Raw genomic sequence first — 22,042 nt, 5'->3', positions numbered from 1 at the left:
CAGTTCTCATCTGATATCACTACCTTGAGTTCCTTCTCCCATTTTAACTTAATTGGATTGGATTGGATTGGATTCAATTTATTGTCATTGCACATGTAGGTACAAGGCAACGAAATGCAATAGAGAAGAAGAAATACAGCATAACATGAGGAAGGAGAGGAGAAAAAAAAGTGTCCTCGCACTGCGTTCTTGGAAGAGAACACAGCGCGAGAACAGACAAAAAACCTCAGCATAAAGCACAATCAACACAGGAACATAACTTGCATAGTAATCCTAGTTCAGACGAAACAGCCATCCGGCCAGCAGCCATTCAGCGCAAACACACGGACCCGTTATCACCTGACAGGATGAAGCGACGAAGGCGTGGGATGGGGGTAGGAAGGTGTATGAGTGTGTGTATGTGTAAGTTCGTGTGAGTTCGTATGCCTTGAAATCCGTTTCGCCAGCACTCCAAACCAGTCGACTCAGTTCGCAGGTTGTGATGCGACATAGCAATTGCCATGGAAACGTCCTTGGACAGAGCACAAGCGCCCGACAATAACAAGGTGTTTTTGGGAGGAGGGAATGGAAGAAAGAGCGTCTCCCTGCAGTATTCACTGGAGAGTTGATACCAGAGCGGCCTTGCCAAGCCGATCTGTTGTGGGAAGCCGGAAAGAGATAAGATTGTTTTGTCTTAGTGCGAACAGCTGTCTTCCAGTTTCACAGCTAATTCTCATTGTCCATTCTGATCTCCATTTCCGTCGATTTTTCTTTCCAAAGCCGAGAGCTTAGCCGTGATTAAATCCATATTGCGGTTAATCGCCTCAGTCTCCGAGGCGACCGCTCTGCCCACAGACTCCATCATGACGGGCAGCCGTGAGAGGTTTTGGACAGCCAGTCCCGTCTCCTTAATTTTCTGATAATTTAGGGCAACGCCTAATCCAAATAGCAGAAACCCAGTTATCATTGTTCCGAATAAGAAGATGTCTTCAATGTCCTCCACGGAGAGAGCCGCTAGGCACACGACCCGCCATCTCTCCCATGCGTCCATCGTGTAGCCAGCAGCAAACGTCCCAGCGGGACATTCCGGTTCTCCAGATCCCGCTTTCCTAGTCGAGAAGATGGTGTCAATTGCATTTAGAGACCAGTTGATCAGATCCATAATTTCGGTTTTGCAAATAGTGCAGCGAGAGTCTCTTAAGAGGACAGGACAATACAAGAGAGCAAGCAGGGAAGTTCAGGAGGGAGGGAGGGAAGAAAAATGCGACCGCCTTCGAACAGAGCCAAACGAGAAAATGTAATGTGTCTTTCTTCATGTCCTACAGATCCCTGTATATACAGCTAATTATTCTAAGGATCTTGTTACCATTAATCAACAAGGTCTCAACTGCTGATGGGGTAGTTTTTAACATTTTCCAATTCGGATGTTTAGATACCTATAAAATCAATCCTAGAGAGAGCGAATTCAGTAGCAAGTTGTTCAAACAGTTGAAGTGTTTCTCCTTCAAATAGTTGGTGAACATATTGCAATTGCTTCAGGGCCCACACTTTGAAACCAGAATCCATTTGCAAGGGAGTAAAATTCTTTATCGGTGTTATGTCTGTTAACAACCTTTTTAACCTTTAACAACCTTATGTCTGTTAACAACCTTTTTAACTCTGTTAACAACCTTATGTCTGTTAACAACCTTTTAACAACCCCCCCCATTTTCCCATTTTCACAGTTTACATACTTTAATAATCTTTTCTTTATTAAATGGAAAAGCTGCTAGTGAGTAAGTATTTGAATTCAATTTTTCAGTTTAATCCCCTCAACACACCATGTCCCCACACACTACTCAACTGTGATGTTATCCAGTAGTTCTTAAAGCTCGGTAATGCCCAGCCTCCTTTAGACTTATAAGTAACTGCAATGTTTTGTCCCTGACTCTGGGATGCATCCCTTGTCAAATGAATATAGAGATCAGCAAATCTAGACGAGAGAACATGGATACCGGAGGGGACAATGGAAGGGTTTGGAAAAGGAATAAGAGCCGTGGTGATATATTCATTCTAACAGATTCTATTCTTCCAGATAAAGAAAAAAGTAATAAATTCCATCTCCTTAAATCTGAATAACTTTGTGTAATTCCCGTCATATAAGTTATTCAAAAAAGTTATTAAAATCAGAGGATATAACCACACCTAGATACTCAATCCCCCCTTTAGGCCATCTGAAAGAGAAGGAGGACTTTACCTGTATTGTGATAAGAGTATTCATATCTAGAGGTTCAGTTTTCCCAAAATTGATTTTATAACATGAATGTTTACCATATTGGTTTATACATTCCATTAGTGTGGTGACAAAGTGTACTGGATCAGAAATGTATGCAATTATGTAATCTGCGTATAATGACACTTAATGTATCTCTCTTATTCCCTAAAAATCAAGGTTGCTCCTAATTATCTCAGCTAATGGCTCTATACAAAGGGCAAAAAGAAGAGGAAACAGTGGGCATCCCTGTCTCGTTCCCCTAGCTCTACCTCTAGCCCTCATCTAGTATTTCAGCCACCAAATCCACGCCCACTGTTGTGTCCTTTTCAGACACGCCAATGTTAGTTTCCTCCATTTTGTTGTGTTTACCTAGTTTCATCCTTTTAATTAACTCATTCTTTCATTACATTATTCATGTTTCAACCATTTTATTGGTTCAGCCTTTATATATAGAGTCTGCCATCAAATAGCTGCTTCATAACACGACCATTTCGGAGGTGGCAAAACCATATGTACGAGTGTCAAAACGGTTATTTTATAAATGCACGGTAGATATGGCACGGTAGTTATGGTTCTGTCTATGGTACTTTAATATGTTTAGTAATCTAAATGAAGTACTTGATCTGAGGATGCCTGATTATAAGTTCATCTTTTTAATAGAAATCGGCTGAAATGGTGCAATGGAGTTTTTTTTTTTTTTACTTGTTTGTTTATCCCTTTTCTGAAGAGTCAATAATAGCATAGCATTTCAGCATACTTTAGATTTTGAAAACTTGTGTACTTTATTTATGCATTTAATAAAATGTCCTTACAAAATAGAACAGTTCTGGGAATCAATAATCCATTAACCAATATTAAAAACAACATAAAATCCATGAAAACATACAGGTACATCTTTGCCTATATTTATATTGCACTTTATACAATACACATTGTTTACATATAGATACAGGTACATAGAAATCCAGATCTGATTTGAAATCCATTATAGCTTAGATCTAATTTAAAGTGCTCAGAAGAGGATTAATTAAAATTTTACTTTCATTACTACTCATTAAGTAGCATCAGTAGCTTCATTTATACTTCATTTTAGTCCTTCATTTGATCAGACGTGAAAGGCAAGATTAAGACCTGTCTGATTCTGTTATATTGGCATGAGTGGTCAGTTACGGTCAGTTAAACCATGGAACCAGAAGTGACACCGCAACCAGGAACGAAGCAGTCAACACACTGATCCTGCTGCTGACTTCCCCTGATGAATAGTCTGCAGTACAAAGAGAAGAAAACAGACACAAATGATCATTCGCTGACCTTTTGAAATTTAGCCTAAAGCAAAAACACTGCAAGTTTGAACTCAAAAAAATCATTTGCATGTTTATATTAGCATTCTATCTCTGCATGAAAAATTTCAATGTCATTATTGTGAATAACTGTTATTCCTGTCTGATGTTATTAGTGATAACTGATAATCTTCTGAAATTTGTTTGTGAAAATACTGGGTTAAAAAAATAAAAGCGTGTAAAACAAGCTTGTGTAATTTTGTTGTACAATAACCTACACAATGCAAGGCAGTTTGACTTTGTTATTCAATTTAAATTTTTAATTGAATACAATTTTGAATTGAATCTATTGAAACAAATATAGGGTTACCATTTGTTTTTGATAGTCCAGTTTTGTCATTCTACTAACTACTTTGCAACTACATGTCATCTACTAGAATAACTACATGTCAACTTGTTCTACTAACCGTAAAGGGTTAGTTCATCCAAAACATGAAAATTCTGTCCTTAATTACTCACCCTCATGTCATTCCAAACCCATAAGACCTTTGTTCATCTTCAGAACATAAATGAAGCTATTTTTTATGAAATCCGAGAGCTCTCTGACCCTCCATAGACAGTAAGGCTCCTACCACAGTCAAGGCACAGAAACGTAAACCAGTCCATTTGACATCAAGGGTTAACCCGCAATTTTACGAAGGGCTTTCTCGTTGGGCTCGTAGAAAAAAAGGCTGATCTGGCTGGCGGGCATATAGAAGAGAAGAGAAAAAAAAAAACTATCTTCTCCCGTATCCGCCAGATCTGGCGCCTCGTCTCGCGTTTCGGAAGCGGTCTCTCCCCCCCCCCCCCGAGACGAGGGCTCAACGCTTCGTCTCTCTTCCTCCGAGGAGGTTGAAGAGACGAGCAATGACGAGGTTTCGCCGCCTCTCTCGCCCCAGTGTGAGGAGCCACAAGAGCCTTCAGTTTCCCCGATCTCCACCGAGGTGTTGAGATCGCGGGTGAAATCTTTGAAGGCAGAGGGTATGCGCACTCTCGAAATTCAGGTGGCTGCTGGGCGGGCGCAGCCTCCTCCGCATACCAACTCCTCGCACAACAGGTCCTGACGGGCGAGCCCCAGGACCGCGGAGAGCGACCCCTACTGGGGTGGAGCGGCTTGCACCGCGGCACACGGTGACCGTCTCCCCTCGGTGCCCTTCGGGGATTTGTCTGTCAACCCTGCAGTTCCAGGGCACAGCAGGTCCCAGCGAGTGTTTTTCTCAGAATTCCCCGCCGGTAGTGACTGCGGGCCTGAGAAACTCGCCTCAGTTGCCAGAGACCGCGTCTCCCTCCGAAGCTCCGCAGCGAGACAGCGGTCTGGCCATTTCTCTGACACCAGAGGTCAGTTTCGAGAGCCTGATGCCCTTAGTAGATCATTGGGCAGTGAGCTGCCGAATGCGTCTCTTTGGGCCCTGCCTGGCAGGGTCTGGTTCGTTCAGAGGTCCTGACGGGCGAGCCCCAGGACTGCGGAGGACGACCCCTACTGGGGTGGAGCGGCTTACACCGTGGCACACGGTGACCGTCTCCCCTCGGTGTCCTCCGGGGATTTGTCTGTCAACCCTGCAGTTCCAGGGCACAGCAGGTTCCAGCGAGTGCTTTTCTCAGAATTCCCCGCCGGTAGTGACTGCGGGCCTGAGAAACTCGCCTCAGCCGCTAGATTACGCGTCTCGTCCCGGTACGCCGTGTCGAGACAGCGGTCTGGCCGCTTCTCTAACACCAGAGGTCAGTCTCGAGTGACTGATTCCCTTAGTAGATCATCTAGCAGCCTGGCAGCAACTGCCAGAGGTGTCTCTTTGGGTCCTGCAGACAGTAGAGCGTGGTTATTCCATCCAGTTCGATGGGCCACCGCCACTATTCAACGGGGTTTGCGTGACTACGGTCCGCCCCGAGCAGGCTCTGGTTCTGGAACAGGAAGTCGATATTTTGCTGAGGTAGGAAGCCATGGAGTGGTTCCTCCTCATGAGACTCATTCTGGCTGCTATAGCCGGTACTTCATTGTTCCAAGGAAGGATGGGGGGCTGAGGCCCATACTGGTTTTGAGTTTCGGAACCTCTCAGCCAGAAAGCTGAAGTTCAAGATGCTCACAGTTAGGCAGATCGTGTTCCAAATCAGGTCCAAGGACTGATTTGTCACGACAGACCTCTAGGACGTTTGTCCCATGTACCCATCTTTCCCTCTCACAGGGAGTTCCTGAGGTTCGCTTTTGGGGGCAAAGCGTGTCAGTATCGGGTTCTTCCCTTCGGCCTAGCACTCTCACCCCGCACTTTCACCAAGTGTGTGGATGCGGCACTGGTCCCGTTGCGACTGCAGGGCATCCGCATACTCAATTTTATCAACGATTGGTTGATTCTCGCTCAATCAGAGCGGTTGGCGGTTTGGCATCGAGATGTCGTTCTCACCCACATGAAAGATCTGGGGTTAAGACTAAACGCCAAGAAGGGTGTGCTTTCTCCAGTTCAGAGAACCACTTATCTAGGCGTGGTGTGGGATTCGACCACGACGTAGGCGCGGTTATCCCCTGCTCGGATCGAGTCAATCCTCACGGCAGTCGAGAGATATTGTTATATTCCAGCCATTCACTGACAAGCAGTTTCAGAGACTGCTCGGGCTCATGGCAGCTGCGTCCAGTGTGATTCCTTCTGGCCTGCTGTACATGAGGCCCCTACAGTGGTGGCTCAAGACCAAGGGGGTCTCCCTGAGGGGAGACTCGCTTCGCATTGTCAAGGATCACGCCATTGTATGGAGAAACCGTGCCTTAGACTTGTGGAGGAAACCTTGGTTCTTGTCCTAGGGCCTGGTGCCGGGAGCTCCTTGTCGCCGTGTTTCCTTAGCGACGGACGTCTCCCTCACCGGTTCGGGTGCGGTCATGAGTGGCCACCCTGCCCGCGGTCTGTGGAGTGGTCACCACTTGACGTGGCATATCAACCAGCTAGAGATCCTAGCTGTGTTCCGTGCGCTCAAGCACTTCCTCCCGGACCTGAGAGATCACCACGTGCTGGTCCGCACCGACAGCACGGCAGTGGTCTCTTACATCAACCACCAAGGAGGTCTGCGGTCACGCCCCTTGTAGAAGCTGGTACACCAGACCCTTGTGTGGTCCCAGGGCCAGCTCCGATCTCTGAGAGCTGTGCACATGCCTGGGCATCTCTATGTAGGATTTCTCTCCTTGACGGCACCCCGTGGCCGGTACCGATCAGGAGAGATCTCCTCTCACAGGCCGAGGGCACCATTGTGCACCCTCGCCCGGAGCTATGGAAGCTGTGGGTTTGGCCTCTGAGCAGGCGCAACTCATAGCTTCCGGTCTATCGTCTGAGGTTGCCGAGACCCTCCTTCAATCCAGAGCGACCTCCACGAGGAAACTGTACGTTGAAGTGCGGAGACCGCCACCTTGACCCAGTCAACTGCCCAGTTAGTGCAGTTCTGGAGTTCCTGCAGGCCCGTTTCTCCGCAGGGTTAACCCACTCCACTACTAAGGTCTACGTGGCAGCTATTTGTCATACCACGCCCTTATCGGTGGCCAGTCAGTGGGCAGATACCGCCTAGTTACATGTTTCCTCCGGTGCGCGGAGGCTGAGGCCTCCTGTACGATCACGTCCCCACGTGGGACCTGGCTGCGGTTCCGAGGCTCGGTGTGAGCACCTTTGAGCATGTCGAGGAGATAACAGATAGACTCCTCACCTCCAAGACCGTCTTCTGGTTAGCCATCATTCTCTGAGGTGTGCCCGGTTCGGCGAAAGTCTTTCTCTAACCCTGAAAAATGGGGTACGTACCGAAGGTTCTAACGGTCGTACCACAGCCGGTCGTACTCCAGGCATCTGTCCTCCTCCCTTCGGCCAGGAGAAGCACAACCGTATGTGTCCAGTGTGAGCACTGGGCACGTACATCCACAGAGCTGCTCTGTGGAGGAAGTCGGAGCAACTGCTCGAGGGCCTTGGTCCGCCTAAGAGGGTAGGGCTTGGTAGTCCACTCTTAGTAAGTGATGATGGATGCTGTCAATTTTGCTTACGAGGCCTCTGGGCTTGCCCATCCGTTGGGAGTCAGAGCGCACTCAACCAGAGGTATGGCGGCCTCCTAGGCCTTTCTGGACAGGTGTACCGATCAGGGCATCTGCGACGCTGCTGGGTAGTCCACGCCCCTGACTTCGCCAGGTTACGACCTCGACATCCGAGCCACTACAGGCTCTTCTGTCCTCTGGCCTGACATCAGGCAGGGACTTGTCAGTCTGGCGGCGTTGGTATTGCGTTCCCATATGCGTTTTGACGCAGCTTGACGTTCCTGGAAGGGAACGACCTAGGTTACGTATGTAACCCAGGTTCCCTGAAGGGAACGAGAGCTGCGTCTCGAAGCCATACTTCCGGCATCCCTGCCAGCGCTTGCTTCATGACATGAAGCTGACGCGGGCTCTGCCTCACGTGCTTATATACCTCCTGGCCGTGACGTCACCCCGCCCGTGACGCCTCACCCTTCTATTGGACTTGTTGTAGACGATATTCAGAGCGTCGGTTGCGCTGATGGCGTTCCCATATGCGTTTTGACGCAGCTCTCGTTCCCTTCAGGGAACCTGGGTTACATACGTAACCTAGGTAGTTTTTTTATGACATGCTTACATGCTAAAATCTCAGTTTTTATCATTGATGCCCTATTCTGAAATTCAACAGATCTTGTATTTGAGAAAGTAGCCACAAAGATTACATTAGTCTGGGTTGTGAATGGAATTTTCTGCAGTTATTCCACAAAAATGGAACTGATCACAAATTTCAGCAAAACGCTTATAAAAGGGTTTCTGTGGATCTTAAAAAGTCTTAAATTTTACTTCGTAAAACTCACAGAAACCCTGGACAATTCCAGTAAACAAAGCAGTAGTGAACCGCGACTCTTGAACCTAGGCCCTCTCCCCCTACCCTCATCGTGGGAAATGCTTTCAGAAATACAAATAGAATACAGCGAAGCGAAAGTGACTGATATCATCATAATAAAACATAGGCCTAGAAAAAAATTAAGGACAGACACTTCATGACAAACAAGCAGTGTTTATAATAAATAATAATATTATTGGCACAGCACCCCAGCAAATGTCCTCACTTACATAATTTGCAGCTTACATCGTGACGTGATTAATAGTTAGTTGGGTCAATTAAAATTTTCATTTTTTTCCAATATAGATCCCACAGCGGGTGGAACTTGTCATAAAGTTAGTGATAACAAGGCCCACCCATTTAGAGGAAAGACATGATTGGTCAGTTTTTCTGTCACTTAAAAATTGCGCTCCCATTGATTGACTATTGCTTGGCCCGCTGTAATTTCATAGCTGGAACACCAATCACAGAGCCGTAAACGCTAGGTGGAAACATTCAAATATGGAAAAAATTTTGTTAATTTAACACATTAGGCAGATTTGAAGAGTTTATTTCCACAGAAATTGTATTTATTTTATTTAGATGATGATTGTTAAATTATGAATTGATTAAATAAAGTTTGAAATTGTGACTTTTTATTAAATTAATATTTAAAAGTTTGTCATTTTAAAGGATTTATTTTAAAATTGTAAATATTGTTTTACAATAGTTAAGGGCCCTAACGTTTCCCCTCTGAAACAAAGTCAAGAAATGACTTATCTGAGTGCAAAATATTTCACTGCAGTGGAAGATTGAAGGCATCACTCACCTGTTTCATTTATTATAATTGAAGAAGTGAAGATCTGGAAGGGTAATGTGTTGTTTCTGGTGGCTCGAACTATAGTGTTCACTATCTGGGTGCTATTGGGTAGAACAGCGTCCGCTCCAAATACAAGATCCATGCTGTTTCGGATCTTGGGCACACTCCTTAATTTTACACTGGCATCACTGGAGAGAGTTCAGAATTCATTCATCAGTGAAAACTGTGTTATGTTTAATCAGTAGCTGTATTCAAGAACACACAGCATATTCGTACCTGAAGCTTGCTATGGATATGGCGCTGAATGATGTCGGGTAATCAGCAAAGAAGAAAGGTTCAAGCTGCAAATCAAGAGGCGTTCAACAAAATTGGCTTTCTTTTGTAAAAGCATGTTTCCCAAAATTCATAAGTAGACTCATCACACTCACCCCTGTTTTTATCAGCGAAGCCCTGTTCTGAAATTCAGTAGAACTTTTATTGGAAAGAGCAGCGACAAAGGTTCCGTTGGTGAGGATTGTCAGTGGAATTACCTGAACTGATTCTACAAAGAAAAAAGGAATTGATAATTAAAGAAAAAGTAGCAGAGATTGCACAGAACTTTTCTAGGTAAGTTAACATTCTAAAATCTTAGAAATCTGGCATATCTAAATCAACTTACTAATGACAGTAATAGAGGTGGCATCAAGGGTGAGGTTGAAGCTTGAAGTTGGATCAGCAACTGCTTCTTTTAGAGTCTCCACAATGTCGGCATTGCTGGGGATTGGTTCAGTGGAAGTTTCACTAAACACTAACTCAACCTCCGCCTGTACGTTTGAGTCTGCCCGAGTTCTGGAAACAGCTCTGGAAACAAAAGGTACATTTTACAGTTTATAATTGCATCCATACATATGATCTCAGTTTTGGTTTGTGATGCAGAGATGGGAGAAAGCAGATTTAAAAAAATAAATAAATTAAAAATAAAAATGCTACTTGACATATAACCGTAAATGGTTAGGAAAGCTAAATAGACGTAAACTTCTATTAAGCCGAGCAAATCTTATCGGATTTTGTGCTGTTGACAGTAGTGAGTGTCAACAAATGACAACAAATAAAAAAAGATATTTGAAATGTTAAGTTTAAGATTTGAGAATTTAGCCCTTTTAGCCCAGGGAATGCGTAAACTTCAGGACCCCTGGGACATGGACCGCTCTCAGGGACAAGAATCTGCCCTGTGCCCAAAGAAGCAGCCGATGCGCATGCCTGTTCAGGGTGCGCGATCGGGAGCCCCCCTGGCGATTGATGTGAGACACCACCGCCATGTTGTCCGTCCTGACGATGACGTGAGAGTGCGCCAGGAATGGAAGAAAGTGAGTGAGAGCTAGGTGAACCGCTCTGAATTCCAGACCATTTATGTGCCAGGCCATTTTCTGTCTGGAGAAAATTGAGGTCCCGCCACACTAAGAGGGAGCGAAGACAGGCGTCTGACACTCTTAGTAGGCGGAGGGACGGCCAAGAGGGGTGAATACCAAGGGACTTCATCCACCAGAGGAATGGTCTCATATGGAGCAGCCCCAAGGGAAGAACCGGGGAAGCCGCTGCCATGAGGCCCAGGAGCCTGTGACACAGGCCCACTGACACGCGACGGCCTAGCCTGAAGCGGGCCGAGCACGACTGGATGCTTTCCACCCGAGCAGGGGCCAGACGGGCCTGCATCGAGGATGAGCCCAGACAGACCCCCAAAAATGTGGTCTGCTGGGCTGGAGTGAGCACGCTCTTCTGGCCATTCAGCCGGAGGCCAAGCGCACGAAGGTGGAGAAGGAGAGAGTCCCTGTGACGAATCACCTGCTCCCTGGAACTGGCTAGAACGAGCCAGTCGTCCAGGTAGTTAAGGATGTGGATGCCCTGGAGCCTCAGCGGGGCTAGAGCCGCATCCATACACTTGGTGAACGTCCTTGGGGCCACAGCTAGCCCAAAGGGAAGAACCTTGTATTGGTAAGCCTTTCCCCCAAAGGCGAACCTGAGGAACTTCCTGTGTCTCTGAACCACCTGGATGTGGAAGTAGGCATCCTTCAAGTCGACAGTGACGAACCAGTCCCCCCCTTGGACTTGGGAAAGAATGCTCTTGAGCGTCAGCATCCTGAAATTCCCTCTGTAGAGAGAGTAATTCAGCCTGCGCAGATCTAGTATAGGACGCAAACCCCCATCCTTCTTCGGGACTAGAAAGTAACGGCTGAAGAAGCCGTGGTTTAGGTCCGAAGAGGGGACCTCCTCTAATGCCCCTTTGAGCAGAAGCGAGGAGACTTCCTGTTGTAGGACAGAAGGCTCGTTGGCGCTGTTCACAGCAGTAAGAAGAACCCCGTTGAAACGGGGGGGGTTGCGTGCAAATTGGAGTGTGTAACCGAACTGGATCGTACGAAGAATCCAGGGCGACAATCCCGGCAGGTCCCTCCAGGCATGGAGGAAGGCCGACAGAGGTAGCGGAGTGGAACATATCAAGGGGGATACCAACGGGGTCCCTGCTTTGAACGTCCCCCTGAAGGGAGGGACATGTATCTGGCCGAAGCAGAGGAGAGCTCACAGCATCCTCGTGCACGGAGGCATGACCTAATGAGGCCATAAAGGCAAGGGCAGAAGATACTGGCGCGGGGGGAAAGCGCTGGGCGTCCCTTACCGCGTGTACAATGTCTGCAGCCTGCAGCAACTCTGAGGGGAGAAAACCTGAAGTGTCTCTTACCTTCAATGGTCGCCGAAGAGGGGAAGTAGCCTGCGCTACCGGCAAGGATGGCGCAGTTGGCGGAGGAGAGCATCTCAGAGACGAACAGAAATTTTTTAACGCTCACTCTACCGACTGGCTCCCTTCTGGGGGCCGGGCGCTCCCTAGAGGATGAGGCAGAGGCCGGTTCGCGTGCACGACGTGGCATGAACTGCTTAAACGCAGCTGACTGCGTTTTAGCAGCCCTGAACTTATCGACTACAGTGTTAACCGCGTCACCGAATAAGCCAGAGCTGGAGATCGGGGCATCAAGGAGGAAAGCGTTCTCCTTTTCCCTGATCTCCATCAGATTCAGCCACAGGTGGCGCTCAGCCGCCACCAATCCTGCCATACTGCGCTCAACCTCCCGCGCTGTATGCTTAGTAGCACGAAGGGCCAAGTCGGTAGCCCTGCGAAGCTCCTTAACAGCCTCGGGGGTCACACCATCCCCTTCATCCATCTCCTTCAGTACCTCCGCTTGGTAGGCCTGAAGGATGGCCATAGTGTGGAGAGCCGCACCTGCCTGTCCCGCTGCCATGTAGGACTTACCGATCAAAGCAGAGGTGGTTCTACACGGCTTGGACGGAAGGAGAGGGCGGGACTTCCACGAGGGGACAGAAGTCGGCGAGAGGTGTGCAGCGAGCGTGTCCTCGATCGCCGGGACTGCGGCGTACCCCTGCTCCACAGAACCAACGAGGTTGGTGAAGTCAGCGGCCGCCGCATTAGTGAGGCGGGAGGAGAAAGGCTGCTTCCAAGACCCGGAAATCTCGTGATGCAGGTCAGGGAAGAAAGGCAACTTTCTCCTCGCCGGGCGCGAACCAGAGCCACTAAGGAAACGCTCATCGAGCTTAGATGACTGGGACTCGCAAGGCTTGTCCGGCCAATCTAAGCTCAACTTCTCAGTGGCGTGCGCCAAAACGTCCACGAGTTCAGTATAGGCCGGAGAAGGCCACGCCTCCTGTCCGCTAGGCGGGAGAACGTCGAGTGACGCGGCTCCGAAGTCCTCAGAGTCGGAGGCCGCAGTATATAAAATATCCTCCAACCCGAAGGAAACGGCTTCCCGTGCCTCCGGGCGGGGTGCAAGACAACCGTGCGAAAACTGGACCGGAGAAATCGCCCAGGCGATGGAGGGAGAGAAAGTGAAAACTGCTCACTCTCCATAGCCTCGAGCTCCGCATCCGAACCCCAAGCCCCGGCTTCGCGGAGGGAGGAGGCCTCCGGAGCAGCGCGGCAGGGGAGAACGGCAGATTCTCGATCAAAAACCGCGAGTCTAGCACGCAAGGTTTTAAGTGTAAAATTCTCACAGTACTTGCAGTTAGAAATGCCAAAGATAGCGTCTCGCGCGTGGGCCAGGCCCACACATCTGACGCACTTACCGTGCTGGTCATCACTCGCGATGAGGTGAGAGCACGGCAGTTGGCACCGACTAAAGTCCATTCCACTCACCAGTAGGAGAATAACAATTCCACAGATGCGGTCGCTGAAGTGGAAAGAATCCCAGACTAAAACGTCGTCGAGAAAATGGGCCAGAAAAACCGCGAGAAGCGAACGCTTCTGAAGAGAGGAAAATCTGAGGGGTAAGATGGCGCAATCGCGGGTCTATGTCAATCACGTATGACGTAGGGGCGGCATCTCGCGCCATCAGCTAATAAATTGGCGTGATTCTATAAGGGCTTCAGAGTGAACCTATGAAAGAGAACATACACAAACTGTCTGACATTGAAGGCATGATGTGTAAATGAACAAAGAAATCATTTAAAGTAATGAATCAAAATTTAAACTTACATGAAAAAAGCAATCACGATGGTCCTGATGAAACGAGGCCCAAACCTTTTTTTATAGACTTCATCAAACTGTGAAAATAGTAAGTCAGGTTTAGGAATGTTTCCTAATATTTTATGAAACAATCGCATTTTTATAGTTTTTTTTTAAGAGTGCTTAAAAAAAGTTTTTTCCTTTCCAAAACTTTCAGGCAAATACAGAACTGCATTCAGAGTTTTTCTTTAGAATTTTAATATTATTATTAAAAAAACAAAACAAAACATTAAATAATCATGTGTATCTTTGCAAATGCTTCTGCTTCTGAAAATCACTGTATTGTTCTGCCACTTGAAACATACCATAGTCTCTACTTTTGTGGCTAAGCTTTTAAATTCCGGAGTTTGAGTGTTTGACAGTTCTGGAACAAACACCACTATAATGACAATCTGTATGGCAACAGTTGGCAGAGGACGTGCTGGTGCTTTTGTTGTGGTTGTTGTTGTTGTGGTGGTGGTGGTTTTGGTTGTTGTTGTTGTTGCTGCTGCTGCTGCTGTTGTTTTAGGTTTGGTTGTAGTTGTGGTAGGTGTGGTTGTAGTTGTAGTTGTAGTTGTGGTAGGGGTAGTTGTAGTTGTAGTTATACTGGTTGTTGTGGCTTTGGTTGCTGCTGCTGTTGTTGTATTAGGATTGGCAGTAGATGTTGTGGTTATTGTTGTTGCTGCTGCTGCTGCTGCTGCTGTTGTTGTATTAGTATTGGCTATTGTTGTTGTATTAGGATTGGCAGTAGATGTGGTGGTTGTTGTTGTTGCTGCTGCTGCTGTTGTATTAGTATTGGCTGTTGTTGTTGTATTAGGATTGGCAGTAGATGTGGTGGTTGTTGTTGTTGCTGCTGCTGCTGTTGTATTAGTATTGGCTGTTGTTGTTGTATTAGGATTGGCAGTAGATGTGGTGGTTGTTGTGGCTTTGGTTGCTGCTGCTGTTGTTGTATTAGTATTGGCTATTGTTGTTGTATTAGGATTGGCAGTAGATGTGGTGGTTGTTGTTGTTGCTGCTGCTGCTGTTGTATTAGTATTGGCTATTGTTGTTGTATTAGGATTGGCAGTAGATGTTGTGATTGTTGTGGCTTTGGTTGCTGCTGCTGTTGTTGTATTAGTATTGGCTATTGTTGTTGTATTAGGATTGGCAGTAGATGTGGTGGTTGTTGTTGTTGCTGCTGCTGCTGTTGTATTAGTATTGGCTGTTGTTGTTGTATTAGGATTGGCAGTAGATGTTGTGGTTGTTGCTGCTGCTGCTGTTGTATTAGTATGGGCTATTGTTGTTGTATTAGGATTGGCAGTAGATGCTGTGGTTGTTGTTGTTGCTGCTGCTGCTGCTGCTGTTGTATGAGTATTGGCTATTGTTGTTGTATTAGGATTGGCAGTAGATGTTGTGGTTGTTGTTGTAGCTGCTGCTGTTGTATTAGTATTGGCTATTGTTGTTTTATTAGGATTGGCAGTAGATGTTGTGGTTGTTGTTTTTGCTGCTGCTGCTGCTGTTGTATTAGGGGTGGTTGTAGCTGTACTGGTTGTTGTGGCTTCAGTAGTTGTGGTGAAGGCCCTTACTGTTGTATGAGTTTGGTTGTATTGTAGAATATGAAAAATAAAAATAACAGTTGAGAAAAATAACTCCAGCAAGATTTAAAAAAGCAGTGCAACAGCTTTAGTTATATAACAATACAGGCTAACACAGAAAACATTGTAAATAGTTGTGAATGACATACTGATGATGATGATGATGTTGTTTGTTTGACTTACTTGTTACACTGGTAATATTGAGAGTGGCATTAGCTTTTATAATAGTGTTTTTTATCTCCGCATCACTGGGTAAGGTTCCAAATTTCACATTCATTTCAGTGATGATTGACCCATTACTACGGAAGGGAAAGAAAAGAGAAAAAGTTATTGTCATTTTTTAAAATGCAAGGCTCGATACTGAAACCACTTAGGCTATAGCACATTTGGAAGAAGTGTTTATGCAGCTATTTTTGGTTTGCTGTAGTTTTCTTGGGGCATTAAAGTGTAAGTTCACCCAAAAATTTCAATTCTGTCATTAATTACTCACTCTCATGTCGTTCCAAACCTGTAAGACCTTCGTTCATCTTCGGAACACAAAGTAAGATATTTTTGATCAAATCTGTGAGCTCTCTGTCCCTCAGTAGACAGCAATGCAACGGCAATGTTCCCAGGTCTAGAAACATAGCTAGGACATCGATAAAATAGTCCATGTGACATCAGTGAGGAGGGAGGAGCCATGGAGGAGGGATGGCCGCCGACTCCATGGGGCCGACCAACGGCGGCAGAGCAGGTGGTGGAGGAACCCGAGGCGGAGACGGAGAGCCCACAAGCCAAAGGGATGCCGAGGATCCGGGGGGCCAGGGTGGAGCCGAGGGCTCAGGAGACCGAGGCGGAGACCCGGAGATCCGCGGCAGAGCCGGAGCGACTGAGGACCCAGGTGGAGCTGAAGGGAGGAAGGAGCCTAACGGAGCCGGTGGGACGGAGCGACGAGGCGCAGCCAGAGGAGAGGATTCCTGAGGCGATGGCAGGGCGATGCCTGACCAAGGCGGAGCCGGAGGGACGAGGGAGCCCGGTGGAGCTGGTGGATCGAGGGGTGACGGTGGAGGCGAGGGAGCTAGGAGCCGAGGTGGAGCCACTGGGTCTACGGCCGAGGCGGAGTCCGGGCCTTGCAGGCTGGAGGCGGAGGTGAGGGATACTCCAGCCCCGGCGACGCTGGAGGATGGCAGACCCACGGAGCTCGCACCGTACCGATATGGGGCTGAGGGCGAGCGGGGGGGCTGCCAGACGACAGCGGTGGAGGAGGCAGGAGAGGGTGGGAGGGTGTGCATTTTCGAGGAGCGGGCACAGGAGGGCATTTTTGAGGAGCAGGCACTGGAGGGCATTTTAGAGGAGCAGGCACTGGAGGAACGGACGCCCCTTCTCTGTCCAGCAGTCCCAGATTTGTCTTCAGCTCACCCTCAGCTGCGGTGCAGGGGGCGGAGCTCCACTCTGTGCTCTCACACCGTCCACGGCTTGCTACCCCATGATGGGCACTGACACCGGCTCTCGCAGCTGGTCTGACAGGTTGGGCTCAACTTCCGGGGGCGATCATCCGCTCAGTTGCTCGGCTAGGCGCTGGCTCGCAGATCGCGGCGGGAAATGGCTCTCCGTCATCGGTGGGCTCGGGCTGATGCTCCGCACCGCGTGGAGATGGTGGGCTGGGCTCTGGGTCTGGAGTGGATCTGGCGAGATCAACCTTTTGGGAGACTGACAGGGGCGATCCGTTTCTCGCCAGAGTCCACTCCACGAAGGCGGTGAATTCCGCTCGAGGACCTTCCTCGGACGACAGCGCTCTGCACGCGGTGTTGAGGCTTGCGTTATAGAACGAGCAGAGCACGTCGTCCGGGTAGCTGGTGAGTTCTGCGAGGGCCAGAAACAGTCTGGTATGGTCCTCGAGCGAACGCTCCCCCTGCTCCAGCAGGAGGAGGAGGAATTCGGGGCGTAGGAAGGGATCCATCAGGGAAACATAACGGGAAAAAAACACTGAGGAAAAAACGGAAAACAAAACGGAGAGTAGACACAGGGGTAACTGTTTTTGGTCAGATTTTCTGTCACACTGTGCCAGGGAGCACGGAACAAGGAAGCCAGGAGACAAGAAATTCACAAACGAATCTTTTAATCAGCAACTGGGAGTATGGGAGGCACAGGAAACAAGAGGAATGACGTTCAGATCCGACAAACACTAAATGAAAGGACTGGGGCTTATAAACAGAGGGTAATTGGGGAAGACGATGAGACACACCTGGAGCAAATTAACACAATCAGACTGAGGAGAAACTGGGTCACAGGGAAAACATTAGGAGCAAAAACACAACAAAACAGTCCAGGATCCTGACAGTAACATTAAGGTTGAACCACTGATGTCACATGGACTATTTTACTGATGTCCTTGCTATGTTTCTAGACCTGGGAACATGGCAGTTGCATTGCTATCTACAGAGGGACAGAGAGCTCTCAGATTCCATCAAAAATAACTTAAATTGTTTTCCGAAGATGAACGAAGATCTTACGGGTTTGGAACGACATTTAATGACAGAATTGAAATTTTTGGGTGAACTAATCTTTTAAGTCTTTTCAGATGCTGTGCATTAAATGCTTAATTAAAAACATTTGGTTTAAGATTATTATTTATATATTTGCCTTGGCACATCAGTAGAAAATTAACAATTTTAGATTTACAAATTCTTTTTTGCAATTTTTTTTTCATGTGACCCCAAATGAATGTTTGGACATCGAAAATTTTTATTTCTTAAATGTACAATTAAGTCTAGATTTTCCTGTAAACCGAAAATGAAATGTATTCATATTTAAAGGGAAGAAATGCTCACCGGAACCGAATAACTGCCAGTCCTTTGAAGGAGGGCAATGCATTTGTAAAGAATGGTATCAGCTGTGGAAAACAGGATGACAATGTCAGGTTCAATATTTAGTTATCAGTTATGAATTAACAACAGACAAAAAAAAAAAAAAAACAACAACATGAAAGAGACTTGATCATTAATTTTTCACATGATACGAAGTTACTTTTGCAATGGTTTCCATATTTTAGTGCATGATAACATTTACTGTAAAAGTTTTATCCTTTGTTCTTGTTCAACTGAATACCTTCACTTGGTCCATCATCCACACCTAAAGTATTTATATGCTTTTTGCACCCAGTTTCACCTTTGGTTCTGTTGTCATTATTATTTATTCACTCACTCACTTATTTTTTTAATTTGTATTTAATTATGTATTTTTAATTTGTTTGTAACTTGGCAACAGTTTGACATAATCTGGTAAATGTTTTAGCCATGAAGTCTGAGGGCACCTGAGCAGTTTCATCCTAAACAACAAATGCATGTAATATTGTAACAAAACATGTAATGTCATCAACACATGCCTTACCTGTACTTCAAAAGTTTCAAATCATCACCACTTAGTGTTAAAAAATGCATTACCTTTTTTGTATATATTAATACAATTTTTATTATCATATTGGTCCACCATATTGACTGTCAGCATTTATTTATTTTTTGCTACTTCTACAGGTCTTTTCCTGTCTTCAACCAATAATAATATTATATTAGCAGTTCTTTTAAAAAAGAGTTTTACATTTACTGGTATTATTCTGTATTCATATCATTATTTACCACTTAATAGTAAAAATAAATACTAAAATTTGGAATAATTGTTAAAATAGCAGCGTAATAATATTTACACCAGGGCACCAATAAAACAGAATGCTGTTTGCACTGGAGTAAAAAATAACGTACATTACTGTCTATGCCGGGTGCAGTCAAATTACACCAGTGTTAGGCAGTGTTAGTTACACATTACTGTAATAGTATTTCCTTCCCTGATAGCTAGTAGTGTAACTAATTACTGATAAAATGTAAGTAATATTACAGTTACCACCCAAAAAAATGGCTAGTTACTAGTTAAGTTTTTGTCACAATTGCCAATGATTTGAAATTAAAAAATTAAATCATCCCTATCAATTTTCATAATTGTTTTATGACGTCACAAATGTAGCAAGCTAGCTTAGTCTGAAGAAGGAGAAATTTAAATACAGCCATTATTTAAATTGTTTAGGGAGAAAACATCAACGTCACACGTAAATTGTGAAGTGGAACAAAGAATAGACGTAAATCTGTAACTTTAATGGATTCACAGGCTGCAATGCAATGGAAAAGAAATATCACTTGTAGTATAACTAATTACTTGCAGCTGGGAGTAATAAGTAAAGTCCTAATATTACTTTTGAAAGGAGTAACTAGTAATGAGTAATATATAAAAAGTTTTGAGTAACAAGCACTATGGTTTGCACTAATATCTATTTAACTTGCAGTGCAAACTGCATGCCTTAAATATTTACCATGCAACGTACCGTATCTTTGACTTTCTTTTCTCTGTTTTTATATGCTTCTGAAGATGAATTTGACAGATCAGCATCAAAAATTTCACTGCTGGAAAAACTAAAAAAAACTATCTGGATTGTATCTGGGGTTGTTGCTGTTTGAGCTTTGGTTGTGGTTGTTGGTTCAGCCGTAGATGTAAGTTGTGTTGTTGTTGTTGTTTCTGTAGAAGGGGCTGTAGTTGTAAACTCAGATGTAGTTGTAAGTGAGTTTGTTGTAACCAGGGTTGTAGACTGAATTGTATTTTTTGTATGTAGGTATCTTGTTGTTGTCTGCATTGTGGTGCTTTGTTCAGATGTACTTGCTTGTTCTGTTGTAGATGTTGAAACAGTTGTGGTTGTTGGTTCAGCTGTTTCTGTAGGAGGGGCTGTAGTTGTAAACTGAGATGTAGTTGTAGGTGAGTTTGTTCTAATCTCAGTTGTAGATTGAGCTGTACTTGTTGAAGATAGGGATGATGTTGCTGTCTGTGTTGTGGTGCTTTGTTCAGGTGTAGTTGATTGTTCAGTTGTAGATGTTGAAGCAGTTGTGGTTGTTGGTTCAGTTGTAGATGTTAAAACAGTTGTGGTTGTTGGTTCAGCCGTAGATGTAAGTTGTGTTGTTGTTGTTTCTGTAGGAGGGGCTGTAGTTGTAAACTGAGATGTAGTTGTAGGTGAGTTTGTTCTAATCTCAGTTGTAGATTGAGCTGTTCTTGTTGAAGGTAGGGATGATGTTGCTGTCTGTGTTGTGGTGCTTTGTTCAGGTGTAGTTGATTGTTCAGTTGTAGATGTTGAAGCAGTAGTGGTTGTTGGTTCAGTTGTAGATGTTGAAGCAGTTGTGGTTGTTGGTTCAGTTGTAGATGTTAAAGTAGTTGCGGTTGTTGGTTCAGCTGTAGATGTAAGTTGTGTTGTTGTTTCTGTAGAAAGGCTTGTAGTTGAGAGCAGAGTTTCAGTTGTGTTTGCTCTACCAGTCGTAGATTCAGTTGTTGCAGTTGTGGGTGAGTTTGTTGATTCAGGTGTTTGTGTCGGTTTGGCAGTGGTTGTAAACAGTCGTTGAGTTTCAGTTGTTGCTGAGCAGAATTGTATCAGCTGTTGTGTCACTTTTAAGCAGAATTGTGTCGTAGGTGTAGCTGATCTTGATGTAATAGTCATGTTTGTTGTAAACACAGTTGTAGATTGCGCTGTAGTTATTGTAGGTAGGGATGATGTTGCTGTATGCGTTGTGGTGCTTTGTTCAGATGACCTTGCTTGTTCAGTTGTAGATGTTGAAGCAGTTGTGGTTGTTGGTTCAGTTGTAGATGTAAGTTGGGTTGTTTCTGAAGAAAGGGCTGTAGTTGTAGGTTGGGATGTTGTTGCTGTCTGTGTTGTGGTGCTTTGTTCAGATGTAGTTGATTGTTCAGTTGTAGATGTAGAAGCAGCTGTGGTTGTTGGTTCAGTTGTAGATTTTAAAACAGTTGTGGTTGTTGGTTCAGCCGTAGATGTAAGTTGTGTTGTTGTTGTTTCTGTAGGAGGGGCTGTAGTTGTAAACTGAGATGTAGTTGTAAGTGAGTTTGTTCTAACCTCAGTTGTAGATTGAGCTGTACTTGTTGAAGGTAGGGATGATGCTGCTGTCTGCGTTGTGGTGCTTTGTTCAGATGTAGTTGATTGTTCAGTTGTAGATGTTAAAGCAGTTGTGGTTGTTGGTTCAGTTGTAGATGTAAGTTGGGTTGTTTCTGAAGAAAGAGCTGTAGTTGTAGGTTGGGTTGTTGTTGCTGTATGCACTGTGGTGCTTTGTTCAGATGTACTTGCTTGCTCAGTTGTAGATGTTGAAGCAGTTGTGGTTGTTGGTTCAGCTGTAGATGTGAGTTGTGTTGTTGTTTCTGTAGGAGGGGTTGTAGTTGTAACCGGAGATGTAGTTGTAGGTGAGTTTGTTGTAACCAGGGGTGTAGATTGAGCTGTACTTGTTGAAGGTAGGGATGTTGTTGCTGTCTGTGTTGTGGTGCTTTGTTCAGATGTAGTTGATTGTTCAGTTGTAGATGTTGAAGCAGTTGTGGTTGTTGGTTCAGTTGTAGATGTTAAAACAGTTGTGGTTGTTGGTTCAGCCGTAGATGTAAGTTGTGTTGTTGTTGTTTCTGTAGGAGGGGCTGTAGTTGTAAACTGAGATGTAGTTGTAAGTGAGTTTGTTCTAACCTCAGTTGTAGATTGAGCTGTGCTTGTTGTAGGTAGGAATGTTGTTGCTGTCTGCATTGTGGTGCTTTGTTCAGATGTAGTTGATTGTTCAGTTGTAGATGTAGAAGCAGTTGTGGTTGTTGGTTCAGTTGTAGATGTTAAAGCATTTGTGGTTGTTGGTTCAGCCGTAGATGTAAGTTGTGTTGTTGTTGTTTCTGTAGGAGGTGCTGTAGTTGT

General features: G+C 45.5%; 1 protein-coding gene across 1 annotated transcript; it reads right to left on the bottom strand.

The window, feature by feature from the left end:
* Window positions 1–2,983: 2,983 nt before the first annotated feature.
* On the bottom strand, window positions 2,984–21,484 carry LOC306872523 (uncharacterized protein). Its single transcript, XM_079421127.1, has 10 exons — window positions 19,655–21,484; window positions 18,114–18,175; window positions 15,487–15,602; window positions 14,056–15,293; window positions 13,721–13,788; window positions 9,863–10,044; window positions 9,633–9,745; window positions 9,481–9,545; window positions 9,214–9,392; window positions 2,984–3,497 (listed from the first exon to the last, which is right to left on the bottom strand). Exons 1-10 carry the CDS (start codon window positions 20,807–20,809, stop codon window positions 3,406–3,408), a joined length of 3,270 nt encoding a protein of 1,089 aa, XP_079277253.1. The 5' UTR covers window positions 20,810–21,484; the 3' UTR covers window positions 2,984–3,405.
* Between the last annotated feature and the right edge of the window lie 558 nt (window positions 21,485–22,042).

Source organism: Barbus barbus, assembly GCF_936440315.1.
Source record: "Barbus barbus genome assembly, chromosome: 1".
Lineage (NCBI taxonomy): Eukaryota > Metazoa > Chordata > Actinopteri > Cypriniformes > Cyprinidae > Barbus > Barbus barbus.
The sequence above is the reverse complement of the archived record's forward strand: the minus strand, read 5'-3'. Positions and strand labels throughout refer to the sequence as shown.